The sequence below is a fragment of the Nansenia antarctica genome (genome assembly GCF_963989245.1).
Source record: "Nansenia antarctica genome assembly, chromosome: 7".
Lineage (NCBI taxonomy): Eukaryota > Metazoa > Chordata > Actinopteri > Argentiniformes > Microstomatidae > Nansenia > Nansenia antarctica.
Window position 1 is genome coordinate 6,059,278 of NC_137677.1, and position 19,781 is coordinate 6,079,058.

At 43.3% G+C, this 19,781-nt stretch overlaps 2 protein-coding genes across 3 annotated transcripts in view; both read left to right on the forward strand.

Moving 5' to 3' along the window:
* Window positions 1–245: 245 nt before the first annotated feature.
* Window positions 246–15,202, forward strand: bsg (basigin). 2 transcript variants are annotated; one of them, XM_080537113.1, is made up of 8 exons: window positions 246–442; window positions 8,462–8,630; window positions 9,627–9,715; window positions 9,958–10,097; window positions 10,620–10,893; window positions 12,626–12,650; window positions 12,907–12,988; window positions 13,537–15,202. In XM_080537113.1, exons 1-7 carry the CDS (start codon window positions 373–375, stop codon window positions 12,971–12,973), a joined length of 834 nt encoding a protein of 277 aa, XP_080393239.1. In that variant the 5' UTR covers window positions 246–372; the 3' UTR covers window positions 12,974–12,988; window positions 13,537–15,202. The 2 variants fall into 2 exon arrangements, with proteins under 2 accessions (XP_080393239.1, XP_080393238.1); XM_080537112.1 differs by lacking the exon at window positions 246–442 and adding an exon at window positions 6,790–7,264.
* A 1,795-nt stretch (window positions 15,203–16,997) lies between these two features.
* The window catches only part of hcn2b (hyperpolarization activated cyclic nucleotide-gated potassium channel 2b), a gene marked incomplete at both ends in the record, with an annotated part of 52,570 nt that continues 49,786 nt past the window's right edge, over window positions 16,998–19,781 (forward strand). The window contains one exon of the mRNA XM_080537110.1: window positions 16,998–17,143. Coding sequence (XP_080393236.1) covers window positions 16,998–17,143 — 146 coding nt within the window. The remainder of the gene's footprint in view (window positions 17,144–19,781) is intronic.

Genomic DNA, 19,781 nt, shown 5'->3' on the forward strand with positions numbered 1-19,781 from the left:
GCTGCGTTCGTAAATTCGCTCCGAGAGCGCCGGAGCGCACACTGGGCGCAACGTCATAAAGCGACCAAGTCATCTGATTGGGCAAAGAGGCATTCCATGAGTGCCGATCAGAGTTCCAGAGCGAACGCTCAGCATTTACGAACGCAGCTAGTTTGGACGTTGTCATGCCCTTACGTCACGCGTCACGATGAGTAACGTGCTCGTTCCCGCGGCGTTAAGCGCGTGAAGGAGCAAATAGAGGTTGACCAACTTCGGTCGATGGTGTCACGGAGAGAGAGAGAGAACAGTTTCGACAACGTTGATTTAAATTAAATAAGCGTGATTTGACGGGTTTTATTCTTTGGTGTCGGTATTAGTGAAATCATTGTCAATATGAAGCTGCTGTGGGGTTTGAGTGCCCTCCTGTTCTGCGTTTACATAACACAAACCAACGGCCTGACAGGTAAGATTTTATATTTTCGTGTTAGCTCGAGCGTGCTAACCCAACGTTCCATCAGCTAGCCTAGCTACCGTGCCGGCCACCGTAGCGACCACCATTTCAATGATCTCTTCATTAATTCGATGCCGTTGCTATTCGTGTTTTCTTACCATTTTAAGGTACATACGAGTTAAGAAAAGAACGTTTTACTGTTACATACATATAAGAATAACGAACTGTTAGACGTGATCAATGATGGGGTTTCACAGTTTCCATACCGCGGTGGTCTTACCTACTTGATAACTCGTGATCTTAGAATGAGAAGGTTCTATCTCCGTTTAGAACGAGAAGGTTCTATCTCCGTTTAGAATGATAAGGTTCTATCTCCGTTTAGAATGATAAGGTTCTATCTCCGTTTAGAATGAGAAGGTTCTATCTCCGTTTAGAATGAGAAGGTTCTATCTCCGTTCAGGGTAGTTCAGAGATATTAGGCGTCAAAGTTTTGACATTCCATTATGTTTTGTGAGATGGAACCTTTGTATTTTATTAATTACTAACTCAAAAATGTAAACATTTTAAAAATAACACCACACAGGCATTAATAAACACCTAATGGATCAGATTATGTAAAAAAAAAAAAAAACTCCATTTTGACCAAAAATGGAGATAGAACCTTATAATTCTAACGTCACGAACTGCTAACGTTAGAAGAAGCAACGGCATCATCAGGGAAATTGGCCTGTTTTGGAAAATGTAATGGGCTGTCAAATTGGGGTGTGTGTGTGTGTGTGTGTGTGTGTGTGTGTGTGTGTGTGTGTGTGTGTGTGTGTGTGTGTGTGTGTGTGATGCAACTGACAGTTTTTTCAGATGTTTTTAGACTCTCAAATGAACACATCAAATTGGTTATTTGTATCAATACGAAATGACTTGGGATGTCGTTTTTTAGTCGAGAAGCTCAGCAGACCTCCCCCAACGAAAATGCAACGAATGTGATGCAACGACCACCACCTCTGACCACCAAACATCCCTGTCCAAACATCCCTGTCCATTTCCCTCTGTTGTCGAGATTATGTATGCCAAAGATATGGGCCAATGTTTGGTATTAAGGCTATATTTAGCTGCCACAATGGCACTTAGGCACATCATTATAATTTGTATAATAAGATAGCAAACACTAACATCTCACGTTACAATGACTAGTTTCTGTTGGTTTCTCTGTTGCTAACTGAGAAAACCGGTGTAGACCAGTTCGCCTGCCTAACTCATTTGACTAGCCTCTGGGTCACACGACCCTCTGTCACACACACACATTCCTTGAGGCCATTGATAATAAGGCACGAGATGACTGAGACATAATTGTCGTTAGTGAGTGAGTGAACTCTATTGACACTAGGGCTGCACGATTAATCGATTTTAAATCGAAATCGCGATTTGAAATGATGCGATTAGCTAATCGCAAAGCCTGCGATTTGCCCGCGATTTTTTTTTTTTTTTTTTTTTTTTTTTTTTTTTAAACCTTTATTTTACCAGGAAGTCACATTGAGATTAAAACCTCTTTTGGAAATTTGATCAGCACTCATAAAATGCCTCTTGTCCAATCAAATTACTTGGTCTCTTTATGACTTTGAACCCGGCGCTCTCAGAGCGAATTTACGAACGCAGGCATAGGTTGTGTCACGACAGTCAGTCCAATTATTATGAGACTTTGGGCTAACGTAACGGAGACAATTAGACACCACATGGCTTACTGGACGTATGATAAACGTTAGTATGTTATAATTGCGACAGGTAAGTGTACAATTTCACTATACTAACTGTACCAGCCAAGTGCATGTCGGTGCTGTTAGTCCAGCCTTAAACTTAGCTTAGCTAACTTGTAGTCTTTGAGACGGTAGCTTAGCTTAGCTACTCATGCTAACCCGGCGTTAAAGTACAGACACAGAGTTGACAGTCTCAGCAACCTGCGGGTTGGTGTTTATATAGTATAGCAGGCTTATGGATACATGGAAGTTAACTGTTCTGTTGTCAAACATGAATGTGTCCTGTATGCATAACCTCATACCATTCGTTCATACCAGCCGGCTTTAAAGACGCAGAGGTTAGCCTAGCCTAGCCTTGGGCTGAAGTATGTCACAGATTCCTAAGTCAAGGTGACGTGTGTCTGTGCTCCATAGTCAGAGACCACCATTCTATCATTCATCAGTTCGACTGTTGACCGAGTCCTCTAGATGTGGTCCTTTCAGTTATAGTCACAGTGTATCCCCAAATGATCATTTTAATAGCTGGATCATCTTAGAAAGTAGCCACCTGTCTAGATGAGATGAGGTTATCATATATACAATTCATATCTTTTAAGTTCTCATCCTTGCATTAGAATTAGAGCAGTTAATAGTTTGATGGTATCATGTGGTAATGCTCTCTGAAAATAGGTGATATTCATCCAATCACCTGCCAAGTATTTTTTGAAAGTACCTGCCCTTTTCCAAACAGCTTCCAATTAAGCTTTCCTAGATGGTTGTGTGAAACAAACCACCTGAGTCAGGTTAGTAATGCTCCATCACATGTTTTAATCTGAAGCTTGATTTTAAAGCAACCCAACTTTAAAGCAACCCAATGTAAGTTTAGTTCTTTCACTCGTAGCTCGGGCTGTGGGGGTGCTAGAGGAGGGAGCCTCTAAGTCCCCTGAAGACGTACAAACAAACTGCACGTTGATACGACCTTCCTAGCCGGAGATATGGCCACACTGTACAAAAACTCCCTTTTTTTTTTTTTTTTTTTTTTTTGCTATTTAAAAAAATAATAATCGCAAATTAATCGCAATCGCGATATCTGTCCAAATAATCGCAATTCGATTTTTTACCCAAATCGTGCAGCCCTAATTGACACACACTTAATCATCAGAACAACATTGTTTATCAGAGACGTATGCTTTAACAAGTATGTTAATGTGGGAGTAGGAGGATCCTCATAGGAGTGATGGGTTAGCCTATCTGAAACACTGCACAAGTGCTCTAGTGTGTCATCATCATTGCACATTTGGCCTTTTCTGTGTTTTGACTTACGGTATGTATTTGATTCGAAAAGTATCGAGCGAGCATATGGGCGAGCCTTGTGTTTACAGCGTGTCTGGTAAGCTGGTTTGTCTTTAGCAGACAATGCAGGGAGATGCGATTACATTAATCTCATTATGTCCTTCCCATCACAACCACTGCCTTGTCTATTTAAGAATGGAGCCGTGCTGACTTTCTAAGCCTGGAGCCCCGAGCCAAGCTCGTCCACACCTTATGCAACCGACTTCAAGTAGCTAATTCAGTTTGTCTTTATTCATTTATTGTTAGATAACTACCTGTTTGAGGCCAGGGTGTCTTTAAATACATCTGTCAACTTTCCTAAAGCAGATTTTTACTAGGACAGACTGGGACGGACAAAGGATGGACTTTGTATTTGCCCTTAACTCAGCAAAGCCCCTCCGTTGCCCCCGATACGCAGAGTGGCATGAATGCTGCATAGAGCACGGGCCAGGGGGATGCCTCTGAGGACGCCCCACACAGACAGGCAGACTGCCCCGGTGCTGGACTAGCCCTGCTTGCAATGGCAGCTCTAGATCAATCAGGAGTAAAATTAGGTTTCCCTCGAGCTCCAGCTTCATCTCCATCTCCAGCACAGCTTTGGCCTGAGAAATGGGTTATTCTGTAGAAAGCGGGAAGATGGTTTTCCTTGCTTAAACAAGGTCAGGAAAATTAGTTTTTGAATATTTTGTATTGCAAATGAATCAAATGTGGAAAACTGCTTATTTTAATTTCAGTCGATTGTTCCTTAATTACTTATAGGATTTATTGACCTGTGTCCTGAACAGAATGTTCAGGATTTATACAGTTGGAGTTAGTTGTTTTGATCACGTGCCCGTTTTCCGACCGTGTCATTGTTAACATTACATGCTGCATGAGCGATTCCCAAAGATGTGGTACTTGTCAGTCTTTGTGTGTGAATATTTGAATGAACTGTTGTGTTCCCACACAGGATAGGGTCTTGTTGATAGCCATAGGGTCATATCTCACTATTTGTTTCACAGCAGACTGGCATTGTGTATAGGGCTAATGTTTACATTCTGTGTTTAGTTTCCTAAGTCAATTACTACTAGCACCTTTCCAACGTAACAGGATGTCTCCAACAGCTCTCTTCAACGTTGTTGTGTTCGAATGTAGTTTTTTTTTTTTTTTTGCTGTTAAGCAATACAATGCCATAGGGTGATTTTCTTAGACTAATACTAGGCTTGAATTTGCTTATGTTTTAAACATCTGTGTTTTCCATGTTTCTGTAAGTGTGTAAACAGTCTGATTTGTCCTCGGGTGCCATTAACTTTAAATGCCTCAACTGAATACTACTGGTCTATACACTTATCTTTAGAGATATATTTAGATCAGTGGTGGTGGTGCTACTGGTTGTTTATTGTAATGAACTGTGGAGTTTGTCCTGGTCGAAAGCTGTAGCTCATTAACTATTCTCAATTCTCAGACCGCTAGAATCTAGAGCTACTGATATGGAATCTGTCTTCTTGGCCAAGATTAATTAGCCTATCTTTGAACTTGGATCAAAGTTTAAATGGATACATTATGGGTTTTCAGCTGGGTTTCCTTCCTTGATTTAAAAAAAGTGACATTTGATAAGTGGGGGGTCATGGTCTATATTTACTGGTGCTTGTTTTGTGCAGCATTTGCTGTGAAGATGACCTTTCTTTACGGTGACAAGGAACAGCCCCCCCCCCCCAGCTAAAAGGGCACCTGTATTTCGAGCTAGAGACCTCATGTCTCCTGCCTCCAACATACGTTCAGAAGTATGACTCTCTGGACAGACTAATTGATACCTGCTGACAGCCACCTCCTCCCTTCATTATTGTCCTCCTACCTTATTTAAACAGCACTCTGGTGCTAAAACATAAACCAAAGGGTGTGTCTGAAACGTTTTGCAAAAACAAAAGTGTTTTGTTCAAAAAGCACAGGGGGGGTATTCCACCAACGTCGCTAAAGGAAAATCTAAGCTTATTTTGCTAAGTCTCATGAAGACTTATCAAAAATAAGCCTGGATTTTCCTTTTGAGACTTAGCAAAATAAGCCTAGATTTTCCTTCAGCGACGTTGATGGAATACCCCCCACGATCCCCTGGGTTTGATCTTAAGCAGTTCTTCTCATCATTGATGTTTTCTCATGGGTTGTTTTTGTAAGTGGGGCTGAACGTCGTAGTGTAGTTCCAGGGTTTGTTCTCCGTGTGTTGATGTAGGATTGTTTGTGGGGTTCAATGGAGACGGCCCAACAGGGGGCAAACTCAACATAGCTGCTTTGATGTTAAGAGAGAATGGTGTTCCTCTCCGGCCCACCTGAGTCGTACACTAAATCCTCTACAGAATGTCCTCAGAATGAAGCTAGGTATTAAACGAAGACCTACGCTTTGCACTTCCCAACACAATGATTGTAAAGTTTAAAGTAGGCCTAGTTCTTTATTCCTACATGATTTGGGATCCTTACACATTATGAATAAAGGCTTCGCCTGTAGGGCATACAATCTACTTTTTTGTTTACCAGCCAAGGTGTCTGGTGGTGGATGACAAAAATCACCAGCCACTTTTTTACCAGCCACATTTGTTTTAAAACCACATTACAAATAACACATCAGCAGGACTCCCCTGCCTGTATTCTATCTTGTGCTGTCACGTGTAGTTGAATTTTACTGCTATGTTTTATTTTAGATTGTAACCTTTGCCGTTGCTGTTGTAGCTCAGAAAGCTCATAGACTCGGGGGTTCGTTTGAAAGTCAGGAGAAGCGTGAGGGAGGTACGCAGCAGTTGCAAGTCAGCTGGAGGAGCAGATGCAACAGGATATTGTCACAAATGTTGCATCAACAGTGACCATAATGCGTATCGCCCCAGTTTCATTTAAAAAAGGGAACATAGTATTTCCAAACCTTTGTTGGCTTGCCGCTGAAGTGGCTGGTAAGATTTATAGATTTACCCACCAAAATCGACCCGCTTGTGGCGGGTGTTAACCTTCTGCCCTGTCTGCCTTCCTTTTCATGATGGTTTTCTGTTATTCATCCATTTCACATTTTTTGGGGTCTTTTTCAGTTGATCAAACACCTGATCAGTTTATGTAAATGCATGTCTGTCAACTTTTCTTGTTTCAATGGGTCAGAGTATCATGATTAATTTATAAACGCCTCCTGGCATTGAATCGTTTGGTTTAAAAACATCATACTCAAATCCATGTGTTTATCCATGTGTCTTCTCTCTTTTTCTTGTGTTCTATTATTAACCTCTCTTGTTTTTTTTCTTCTTTCTTTTGCCTGATGGTCTTCTTCAATCACATGTTATTATCACCTCATCAAATTAACTGATGTGCTCCCACCAACCCAAACCCAAACAAAATCAATATAATCCATCTGTCCAATCAATCTGGCTTCTGCCTGCCTGCGTGGTGCGCTGGGCTGGCCCTCTATGCTCAGCGGGCTTCGTCAGGTCCCCCCTGTCCCTGATGAGGCTGTTAGAACAGAGTGCAGAGCTGCACTGTGAGGTGATAGGGAACCCCATCCCAGAGGTGCAATGGTGGTTCATCGAGGGGGAGGAGCCTAACGAGACCTTCACTCAGCTCTTCGACGGAGCCCGGGACGACCGAGTCCACCTCAACGCCACCTACGTGGCTCACGCCACCAGCAGTGTCCGTGTCGGTAACCTCACGGCCGACGACTCTGGCACGTACGAGTGCCGCGCCTCCAACGACCCCGACCGCAACGCGCTGACGAAGACGCCCAGAATCAAGTGGATCCGCTCGCAGGCGAACGTTCTAGTGTTTGAACGTGAGTGGTGGGGAGGCGCCGGGCAGCGTCTCTCCCAGTAGAGGGGACGGGGAGCGGTCCGGCTCCTGTCCCGACACCCCTCCCAACCCCTCCAGCCCTCTGCCCTCTGTCTCACCCAGACTCCCTTGCCTCCCTCGTCAAGAGCTCCTCCCAGGAGAGGAGAGCAAACCTGCCCATGCGTAGCTCCGCCCCTGCCTTAGGCGCTGTCCTACCTGCTGTAGTACTATCCCCAATCTGATGCCTTTTTTGACAAGTCATGGTCTATGGTACAGTTCTAATTAGCAACAAATCATATACAGGTAATGCTGGTCATGAGGTATGAGCCCTGCAAATGGCCGGATGCAATATTTGAAACATGAAATTGTCAAATTCTTTGAAAAAGGGGTCAGATTACCGTGTAATTAGAAAGGCTTCTTGTTGTCTTCCATTTTGCTGTCACATCCAAGCATTAAAGTATAATTGATACTAATGTTGGCAATGTTGTCTGTTTAGGCTCATATACCCTTGCTTTAGTCTTCTTGTGAACAACAACTATTTTTTGTAATGTTCACTCTCAGCCTCTGGGCGTCTCTCTGGCTTCTGGTCCAGTATAATTAGGCTTTCTGATTTATTATTGGTCAGTCTCTCCGCTTGAACCAAAGCAAACCAAAATATCCTCACATTTGTTGTTGGTTGGTTGTTCTGCTTGTGTTTACTACAAACTCCTCTCCTAGAATAGATTGACTTCCCATTGTTCTCTCCTCTTTGTACTCTTGGTTGGGACAGAGCTCTCCATTCAGGCAACCATGAGTGGTTCTCCTTTCCTGGAGAGCTCTGTGCTTCCATTTAACCTATGTTGTGCTGTGCTATGTTGTGTACTTTGTTTGAAATGTGAAGTATTAAATCTGATAGGTAATCAGTTTTCAGTAATTACACTTCAGAAGTGTAAAGGTTAGTTGGAGGAGCAAACCCTGAAGTGTTTCCAAGGTTTGTGCCTCCTCAACATGTTTATGTATCATATCTATATGATCTATATTTACCTAGTTATACTAGTGCCTTTTAGTAACCCTCAACTATTTCAGCAGTCACAATAAAATAAAAAATAAAAAGATATGCAAGAATTGATTAGGTCTATATTTGGCCCATTAGCCTTCTTCATTATTCAGGTTCAATAACAAAGAATTGTGCGTCATGCATTCCTTGTGTGTTCGCCTGCAGGTCCCGTCATCCTGACCGAACCGTCAGAGGTGACCAACCAGACCTCTGCCCTCCTCACCTGCAACCTCACAGACGCCACCTCCCTAATCACAGGCTCCTATTGGATGAAGAACGGCAAAGTGATCGAGACCACCAAGAGCACGTCAGATCGCCCCTACACAGAGTACAAGTAAGTGCCTGGCCAGGTGGTTGCTGGTTGATCCACCCAATGGACAGCGCTCCCTTTTGAAAGGAGCTTGCTGATAATCTTGAGCCTTTGTCCCCCCTGAACCGTGTTATTATTGGCTTTTATTCCTGGTATTATACAGTATACATTAATAGAGCTTTAGATCTGAGTTGATCTGCTCTGCCAAGCCTGTTAATGCTCAGCTGTTTGGCCAACACAGTAATTCATTGATGGGTCAGCCTAGCAGCACTGAATTACTGGTACACGCTAAACCATTTCTCCATGGATTTTTCTCTGCCTCGCTCCCTCGCCCCCTTTTCCTTTCACAAACTCACTCTCTCATTCTAACACACACCCGTTCTCCCCTTTCACACCCTCCTCCCTTTCTCTTTTGCTCTATCTCTCTCTCCCTTCTCGCCTTCCTCACACATGTACACATACACCCCCCCCTCCCCTTATCTCTTTCTGACACCCTTCCCCCTCCCTCCCTCCATTAGCGGCAATGCTCCGGGCTCCGTGCGAGCATTCAGCATTCAGTCGAGTAGCAGCGAGATGGTCTGTACGGACGTGCAGCTTGGCCTGTAGCCGTGGTAGCAGGGCTAAGCGCCCCTAGCCGTCCACTCTCACTCACTGACCTTAATTCCCCGTCAGGCGGAAAGAGCAGAGCAGGGAGGGCCACTGCCACAACAAAAGTGTCATTGTTGTGACCAGGGGAAGTAGAAAGGTCTGTTGCACAGGCAGGCAGGCAGTTGGACAGTTTTATTCCCACCCTTACTCAGCTCTTCACCATCAACAGGGTGCCGTTGTTGCTTGGACTACTAGAACGACTTTACTGTAATCAGTTTTTTTTTTTTTTTTCGCCGGTACATTGACTTGCCTGGAATGCGTTGTGGAGTTTACGTAGAAGCCGTTGTTTGAATGAGTTGGTTTCGTATTCTTGTTTTACTCCCACTTATATTTGCCTGCATTTCTTTTGTCTGTTTTTCTCCCCTCCTGTAGCTTGTCTAAGATCGATTCTCATTCTGGTGGAAAGTATGTGTGTGTGTTCCAATCCGAGCCGCAGGTCCAAGAAACCATCGAAGTCAAAAGTAAGTCATCCTCAGTCCTCAATTTGTGTACCCATATACTGTCTGTTCATTTAACACTGTATAAGGGCACTTTTTACATATGGTAGCTCTTGCGTAATAGTCCCAACAAATTCTTAACGCTAAAAACATTTTTACCGTAATTTTTTTCAACGTTTACCGTAATATGAAATGTAGATATTTATTATATAAAGTTGTCATTTGCTATGTTTTGAATGTCTTTCTCAATGTGTTTCTCTGTGAAGCTACTCCTCACGTGTCCGCCTACAAGCCGTCTGAGCATGGCAACGAGAAGGACAAGGGTGTGATGATCTGCGTGAGCCATGGCTACCCTCTTCCCACTGACTGGAAGTGGTACAAACTGGAGGGAGAAGGCACCAAAGTGGTACGCTCTGCCAAAACCATCCACAGTTTATTAGGGTTCAAAACACAGAGGGCACGGCACGTTCCCCAGACCCGGATTATTCCTGCATGGAGTTGAACTCAGATGATTTACAGGACTTGGTCCCATTTAATTTGGGCTGGGGGAACTGGCCGATGTTAGGATTTGTTTCAATACCCCGATCATATACGATATACTTATATATCCATATGTTACGGTACATGTGGGAATACGGTACATGTGGGAAAACTAGGGTTAGGGTTAGGTGCTAGGGTGCTAGGGTTAGGGTTAGGGTTAGGGTTATGGTTAGGGTTAGGGTTAGACATGCCAGCATGTACCAAGTCACCCTAGCACCTAACCCTAGTTTTCCCACATGTACTGTATTCCCGCATGTACCGTAACACACACTACACATTTTGAGCTTTGTAGAAAGAAAACCCCCTGATTTAGTTCATTTGGATGAGATGGGTCTACAATTGAAATATGGGTCTTGAATAATTTGCTGTGTGTGTGTTCGTTCATCAGCCCATCGTCAACAGCACTGCCAGGTATGAGATCAAGAGCACCACCAACAGGACCACCCTGACCATCATGGACCTGGACATCACCCTGGACATGGGCGACTACGAGTGCTACGGGGAGAACGACATCGGCTCCGCCTTCGCCAAGATCCAGCTGCGCGTCCGCAGCCGGCTGGCCGCCCTCTGGCCCTTCCTGGGCATCGTGGCTGAGGTCATCATCCTCATCACCATCATCTTCATCTACGAGAAGAGGAGAAAGCCTGATGAGATCAACGACGGTACGTACCCGCGCCGCCCTCTGTCCGTGATCTTTCTGTGTGCTGCTGCGTCCCGATTCTCTACCCTGGTCCAGGAGCATGGGCTTCTACTTCCACCAGTTCATTCTTTATGAACCCGTGTCTGAGCGCGCGTCTGCGCTTTTGGAAAAGGGTCGAGAATTGGGGACTGAGTCGGCTGAGAAATGCAGAAATGGAAGTTGCCACCTCCTTTAGTGCCAGCCATACCCGTTTTGGGGTTAGAGGTTAAAGGCATCTGGCTGTAAATGTTTACTGCCCCCTAGTGGCAGAATACAATGTTTTGGTTTTGAGATGTATGTTGTAGCGTGTGTTCTTTTAAACTGGTGGTTACTGTGCTGTTATTTCAATGTTGTCATAGGATTTGTATTTTATTTGACAGTTTTGACCTTTTTTTTCTTTCTCATGGGTTTCAATTGAGCAGGTTAACTATGATTTATACCTTGGTGGTCTTAATTTGCAGTTTTAAGTGTTTTCACTCTTTATTTTAAGTCCCCTTCTTTATAAAGCAGTTGTGCTAGAACACATTTTTTATTATTTACATTTTTATTTCTCTGTTCGCTGCTGCTTTTGTGTTTTGGTAAGTGATGAAAACTGCATGTCAGACTGAAGTGGTGGACCTGAGATAACAACCCTAGATAGTAGAGCTTAGGGGTGGGCATCGACGATCGATAATTGATCGATAAGGATCTTGGTCGATCACAAAATAAAACATTTGGTCGATCACCCAAAAAAAAAAATTTTTTTTTTTTTTTTGTGATCGACCAAATGTTTTATTTTGTGATCGACCAAGATCCTTATCGATCAATTATCGATCGTCGATGCCCACCCCGAGGAATGCATTGCTTTCATAGCGCCACTCGATACGAATGTATCCGATAGGTCGCTAACTCTTTCACTGGCCTTGCAATCCTACTTTAGACCAACTGAATTTGAAGGACATTTTCACAATACATAATTGGAGACACACGGTCATGCCCCCCCAAAGTGGTTGTCTTGTCATGCCTGTGAAAGAGTCGAATTAAGTCAACATTCTGTACAAATGAAGGAACTAGTGTCATGGTTTTGAAGTGATGGAAACTAGAAAAGGGATTACGGTTTCAGTATTCTGACCTGCATGCTCTCTGCATCTTGATCTTCATGCATGACGAGTCATTCCAGCTCTTCTACAATGGAGACTTCATGTAATTTATCTTCTTCATTGCTAGGGGGCGCTACTTTAACTAGTAAATAACCTGCCTTGTCCTTATGTTAAAAGTCTAATTTGATATTATATTACTTGAGGAAATGGAATGCTTCCCCTCAGCTCTCTAAAGCCATTGGCTGTATGTGTTTACATTACGGCTGCAACGTTTCCACTCTTTCCTAATTATTTTTGGTTGCCCTCTCTGCATGAGCTTGAGTGGTGTAAGAACATCCTTCTAAATAGAGCTTATGGATATGGTGTCTAAGATAGAACGCCCTTAGTGTGACCTTGTTCATCCATTGTAGATGGGCATGTTTTGTTTTAGTTTTTTGTTCTCGTTTGATAAAGGCCTTGTAAGAGATTTGCTACTCTAGTCATTATTTCTTCCATTCGTAGTCTGGAGAGAGTGCATGGCTGTCTCATAGCGTACTCTCACCAACTGAGCTCCCATCAGCTCCCACCAGATCAGCTGTTGATTGACTGCCTCTTTCTCTTTCCCCATGTTCTCCTTCTGCTGCTGACGCTGTGTAGATGACGACTCAGGATCCGCTCCCCTGTAAGTACAACTTGAAACAGATTTACATTGACATTTTTGCCATTTAGCAGACGCCTTATTCCAAAGCGACTTACAATCAATATATTTGAATGAATACTAAGCAAGGTAATCATCAATCCACCAGATCTGGCTCATTCCAGGGTCGGACTAAGCCTAGTCCTGGAGATCCATAGGCTGTGTTGTCCAAGAGCAATGTGTGTTCAGGTAACCTCTCCTAGAAGTGTGATTGTAATGGGATCTTATTATTGTGTTTCAGGAAAAGCAATGCTGCAACAAATAACAAGGACCAGGACAAGAATGTCAGGCAAAGGAACTCCAACTAAGAGGAGATGAGAGAGGTAGGTGTGTATGGAGGGTTAGGGCTCCATCCCCCTGGAGAGCAACTTATTACGATACTTATGGCCAATGCACACAGCGTGCGATTTCTGTTGCGCGTCAACATTCCATTTTGAAGTTTGAATGGAAGTCTATGAGAACATCGCATTTCAACACACACGGCCCCGATTTTAATCGCACGGCGAACATTCGATTCCATTCATTTTGAATGGGAAAAAGCACAAATTTGACAGTGCGACAAAACTCGCATGCCGTGTGCTTTGTCCCATTCAAAATGAATGGAATCGAATGTTCGCCGTGCGATTAAAATCGGGGCCGTGTGTGTTGAAATGCGATGTTCTCATAGACTTCCATTCAAACTTCAAAATGGAATGTTGACGCGCAACAGAAATTGCACGCTGTGTGCAGAGCCCTTTAGCCTCAACAATGCACAATGGGAAGATGTGGTTTATTTCCATTGGTTTGGAAACATGGAATTGAAGCGTTACCTCCTACAATGGCTGATGCTGTCAGTATAATGGTTAATCTTTCTCTTTCTCTCTCCTGGTAGACATCCGAATGACAACTCTCCAGGATTGAAGAAGAGAGTGTTGAATTGCCGAGTGGCACATAATCGTGTGCACCCTGCAGTTAAAAAAAGAGAAAAAAAAAAGTTGTTTTCTTTCTGCTTGATTGTTGATGTCTTGACAAATGGACTGGTTATCCTCACTTTTCTTTTTTCTCCATATATTGTACTGCCAGGGAACCAGGTAAAGGCCAGGGGGCTCAAAAACTGCATGTGTTTTATTGCTGTTTTAGAAGTGTTTGTTCGTAGTGAAACCATTGTAACGTTTACGTGGAAGTGATCTATTGGTGATTTTTTTCTGTCTGTGCTATAATAGCTTCTTCCACCGTCCCTCACAATTCTCAATCCTCGCTTTTGTATTTTTCAAGCCTAAATAGCCACAGATAAGCAGCATGGATCTGACTGAAGATGTTAAATGTTTCGATGCTGGTATATTAATTACTACCACTAGTTTGAGCAAAGAGTGAAGCCTTTGACTTCAGATGTGTGCCCTGACCCAACAACACCACAGACACCACATAGACCACCTTTGGCAGAGTTATATGACGCCTTAAAACTAACTCACTTTCTATCCTTTGGTTTTTTTCTGCATTTTTTTTTTTGTTGAAAAATGTTTGATTTTTCTAATTAAACACATAAAGGACTACATTGAAATTCAAAGTCTGCTATTGTTTCTACTGTATGTAAGAAATGCACTGTTTCAGGAAGGCAGATCATTGCTAACCTTTTTACCCATTTCCTTTTGGGTTTTATATAATATTAAAGTGTTTTTAAAGTATAGTTTTTAATTGCCTCTGCTTCTGTTGCCAGTCACATCCATAGTAGAAAATCTCTGATTAAGGACCAAGTGAGAGATGTGACATTTGCTGCTTCAGATTGAATAGAACTGAAATATGAAAAACAAATGTTTAAAATCAAAATTTAAGACAGTTTGATGGGGATAACAGATTTTTAAAACTATAATATAGAATCTTTTTTTCTTTTTTTTTTTTAAATTTATTTTTCAGATTTTAACCCTTTTTCACCCAATTTGGTAGCCAATTGAACCCAACCTAGCATCCAATTATCCCCTGCCTATTGCATAGGATCCGCCGCACGACCCCGTGGCCGGCAGTCCCAGAGGAGGCCGCCAGGCAGACTAGCTGACTGGCTCCTCGAGCCCAGCACCGTTATTCCGGCACCTAGGGGGCGGTGTTGCGCGACGGATCCTTGTCCGGAAATTCTCCTATACCCGCCCTCGGGAGCGGCCGCCCAATATGTCGCTCCCCGTGTGTGCCTCGGCCATATCCGGATCTGGCGAGCTGGGATTCGAACCCAGTCCCCGGTGGGCAGCATGCACTAGTGGCCAGTGCTTAGACCGCTACACCACCGCGGGGCATAATATAGAATCTTAATGAGATTTGTAAGGCCATTGAAATTAGTGAAGCATTTGTCTCTTTTCTATCCTCCACTTTGTAGACAACTCAGAAGCCGTATGTTGCATTAACCTACATTGTATTGTGACTGGGTGTGTAAGCATTTCACGGCTGAAGTATGTTACAGAATATAAAGACCTTGTTAGAAGTGTGTAAATTATTGCCTAGCAACAAGTAGATTTGACACCGTCAACTGTACCAACTTGCACAATCTTAATAAAGTTATTTGATTTTAACAGATGTCTACTCTGGTTTATTGTCCTTGAATAAATATTTAAATCAATAATGCAAATTAATTATTTAAAAGTCATACAATGTGATTTTCTGGATTTTTGTTTTAGATTCCGTCTCACAGTTGAAGTGTACCTATGATAAAAATTACAGACCTCTACATTCTTTCTAAGTGGGAAAACCTGCAAAATCAGCAGTGTATCAAATACTTCTCCCCACTGTAATGAAGGGTCCGGTGAGTAAGTTTGCAGTGTGTTTAAAAAATTGATAAAAATGCAAATTGTGTACATGCTGGAAAGGTTTCAAATGTCTTTGATGGACACTAGCCCAGCCATTTGGCATAGTCAAGAAGACACTGGAGCTGTATAGAAGAACCTTTGATGTTTGGTTATCAACAGCTAAACAGGAGAAACGTCATTCTGAAGAGTTTAGGCACCACAAAGCATCATCTCCATAGTTTCTCATTTTCAAGACGGATAGAAAAGTGTTGCGCAACAAGATGTGTGTGCTGGCCTAAAGGCTACAGACAATGAAGGGTCATTCTGTATGAGGCAACATCATTCTCATTTCACAAGTCAAACAGCCTTGGTCACCATGACATCAGCATACTAAACATCCTGTCGAGATTCACCACAAGAGGGAGCCATTTAATCATTGGTGGAATTATAAGGTTATATCTCCATTTTTGGTCAAATTTGAGTTTTTTACATAATCTGATCCATTAGGTGTTTATTAATGCCTGTGTGGTGTTATTTTTAAAATGTTGACATTTTTGAGTTAGTTAATTCATAAAATGCAAAGGTTCCATCTCACAGAACATAATGGGAATGTAAAAACTTTGACGCTCAATATCTCTGAACTGCCCTAAACGGAGATAGAACCTTCTCATTCTAAACGGAGATATAACCTTCTCATTCTAAACGGAGATAGAACCTTCTCATTCTAAACGGAGATAGAACCTTCTCATTCTAAACGGAGATAGAACCTTATCATTCTAAACGGAGATAGAACCTTATCATTCTAAGCTCACGAAGTGTCAAGATGCTGAAAGTCACGCCGGGAGGGGGCGCAGCAGCGTCGATAGCGCACAGCAAGAACTCCAACAACAACGATCCGTGGCTCATGCAAGGCGTGGAGACTGAGTCTTACGCGCCGCCTTACACTTCTTTCACAGGCGGTGCCACAACCTCTGCTGCTCTGCCGTGCCAGGGGGGCTACAGGGGGGCTGGAGGAGTGGACTCGGCCACAGAAGAGGCATCGGGAACCGGGTGGGCTTGTTCTGGTGTCACAGGAGGTGAAGGGAGTACCGGTGTGATATGCAACAAAAACGGAGATTGCATTTGCAGAAGGGACCCCCCGAGCCCGAGCACTCCAGGACCAGGGAGCCTGTCTTCTATCACATCTAGGCAGGAGGAGAAGCAGACAGGTGGAATAGTTTTAGCACTTGACGACGGGAACTGTTACTGCAGGCCAACTGCTGCATGTGATCTCACATTCACATCCAATATGGACGGTTCGATCACCTCCACGGGGTCTTTGACTTTGACACAGGGGCCAGGGGCCACCGATGTTATCGGGGCCACAACAACTGCAGCCACCACCGCTGAGAAAAAGGACTCGAGAGTTTCTTTCTCCAATGCCAGTAGGAAAGCGTCGTCCTCTTTGCACAGCAGCGCTGGGGGGCAAACCCATCAGAACCGACGGTCCAGGAGGTCTTTTTCATTTTTTAAATCTGAGGATGGACCCCACCAGATTGTGCCATCAGATGATGTTGTTGACCCACCGGACAATCGGACTTACATGCAGCGGCAGTTTAGTTCCATGCTTCAGCCCGGAGTTAACAAGTTCTCCCTGCGCATGTTTGGGAGCCAGAAAGCGGTGGAAAAGGAACAAGAGCGCGTCAAATCGGCGGGTAATTGGATTATTCACCCCTACAGCGATTTCAGGTATGGGTCAAGTCAAGTGCCCCTCTAAGGTTAGGCGCAAGTTGATCATGTGATCCATGCATGGGATCAATAATAATAGAATATACTTTAACTCATTACACATAACTTTCGCATGTGTGCCATCATTTCATATGTTCATGGTTGCTTAGAAGTTTTGAATAGAAGAGTTGAATAGAAGTTTCTGTAGCAAATATCACATCACAGACTCATTATTGCATAGTTTGACATAAGCTCTTATAAAGCCGGCGTTAATTAACACATTTTTAAAGTCTGGTTTTGGAAATCCTGCATTTATGGATCGCACGTAAAACGGATGACCAAACATGGACTCGTAAACAGGCTTTAACAAACCAATGAATCACGCGTAAAACCAAGATTTATGTTCATGCAAATGCAGATTTAATATGAGACAGTCAAAAAAACACGCCAATACTCTTTCAAAGGTTCATTACATTTCGTACGTTGGTTTAACGATGATTACAACTTTTAAAGATGACTGTTACGGCCTATACTCATTACCATTACGCACGTGTCATGAAGGTCAATTAAATCAATGGCCAAAGGTTCCAGGCTATTTATGCCAGGTCTACTTTCTAACGGAATACTTCACAAGTCAAGACAGAGGAAACGTGTTATCCTTGGTCAATGCCCCACCTAGGGAGATCACTTTTACCAGCTGGTAATAAAAGTGCGCGCTAGACCATATCCTAAATCCAATAAATTGTGTTGGATTTCTTCCAACGCCTACCATAATCCTCATCACCAAAGATTACGGGAACATGCCCTGGCTGGAGTAATATGTATTATGAAATCTACAGCCGGATGTTATGTTATCCCTGTTTGCTAAAAACTATTTCTGGGAATCCAACACAATATTGCGGTAAAATGAAAGTTGTTGCTGTTATATAAAGCTCTGTCTACAATGCTCCATGAGCGTGACATGATTCTGGTCAACTTAAGCTTAACTTTAACTGCACCAAACTGTGAGGAGTTACGTATAGCTTTCCTGGAATTGCGGAATGCGTTCGTGCGTCAAGTTCAGCACCATGGACAGCAGCGGACACCTCAGATGTCCTCCATGAGAACCGCATAGGCAACGCACTTTACAACGTAACTCAACGCCTTTCTTTACTCTTTCTGCTATTTCACCATATATAGCCTAAGTCTCCCTGTCATCGGCTATATCGTGACGTTAGAATTATAAGGTTCTATCTCCATTTTTGGTCAAAATTGAGTTTTTTTACATAATCTGATCCATTAGGTGTTTATTAATGCCTGTGTGGTGTTATTTTGAAAATGTTGACATTTTTGAGTTAGTAATTCATAAAATACAAAGGTTCCATCTCACAAAACATATTGGAATGTAAAAACTTTGACGCTCAATATCTCTGAACTGCCCTAAACGGAGATAGAACCTTATAATTCTAAGCTCACGATATGACAGAGCAGATCAACTTTCGCCGGGAGCACTGGGTACCTTAAAAGCGATTTAGGTCCTTCAACCGTTACAGTGTTCTTGCCGTCTGAAACTCGACCGTCAAGTCATCAATGTTCGATTATGAAGCTCTACCACCAGTCATTCAAGACATGACTCAGCGACACACCGAGACGGTCCTCCAAAGCACTGACTCCTCTTACCATGGCTTGATTAGACAGCATTATAACTAGACGTATTGATGTCTACTGATATTACATTTTGGTGCAGTATTCAAGAGTCTTCAATTGATCTGTGGGCTTCTACATTCTCCTTTTTAAATGGATTTTAGGAATGGTTGCGCGTCTTTGAATGCCTAAACTAACATTTACATAACTGTCGGTTGTGGTGGTCACAATAACTCAAATATGCTGATACTTTTTTTTGTTTCCCTAGTGCTGCCCTTGTAGCCAGGATTTAGAATCAATTCAGGAGCCAGCTCTATACTCTCTCATATTACCCCCCTTCTCCTCTCTTGCCTCCCCGTGTGTCCTTGGGATGACCTTGTAATGAGAAGGGGATATAGTTGATTTCAGAAGGGTCTGATGTTTGCACTATAAGCTGCTTTGTGTGTGAGTGTGAGTGTGTGTGTGTGTGTGTGTGTGAGTGTGTGTGTGTGTGTGTGTGAGTGTGTGTGTGTGTGTGTCTGTTTGTGTATGACCCTGTCTTACAGAGGGTGTTGTGGGACATGGGCAGTATAAAAGCTCTATGTGAGCTGGGCCAGAGAGTATACATTTGTCAGATGGATGAGGCAGCGTCAGCGTGTTTAGTGGGATGTGATATGCACAGCAGATAGAAGGAGGAACGTCGGCTCATAATGAAATCATTGATAGCTTACTGTTTCCACTTACACTGATTCACGATGTGCAATATATCTTAAAAGTTCTCCAACCACCACTACTATTACTACTGTTATATCACTACTATGACTAGAATGATTATGACCCCTGCCTGCCTGCCTGTCTGTCTGCGTGCGTGCCTGCCTGCCTGCCTGCCTGCCTGCCTGCCTGCCTGCCTGCCTGCCTGCCTGTTTGTCTGTCTGCGTGCCTGCCTGCCTGTCTGTCTGTCTGTCTGTCTGCCTGCGTGCCTGCGTGCCTGCCTGCCTGCCTGCCTGCCTTCCTGTCTGTCTGTCTGCCTGTCTGTCTGCGTGTCTGTCTCTCCGTC

Excerpts from the sequence above, each read along its gene's own strand:
- bsg (XM_080537112.1), top strand. The coding sequence starts at position 6,805 with ATGTGCTCCCACCAACCCAAACCCAAACAAAATCAATATAATCCATCT. Across the intron at positions 10,894-12,625 it reads GCCTGATGAGATCAACGACG|ATGACGACTCAGGATCCGCT; the intron begins GTACGTACCCGC and ends GACGCTGTGTAG. Across the intron at positions 12,651-12,906 it reads GACTCAGGATCCGCTCCCCT|GAAAAGCAATGCTGCAACAA; the intron begins GTAAGTACAACT and ends ATTGTGTTTCAG.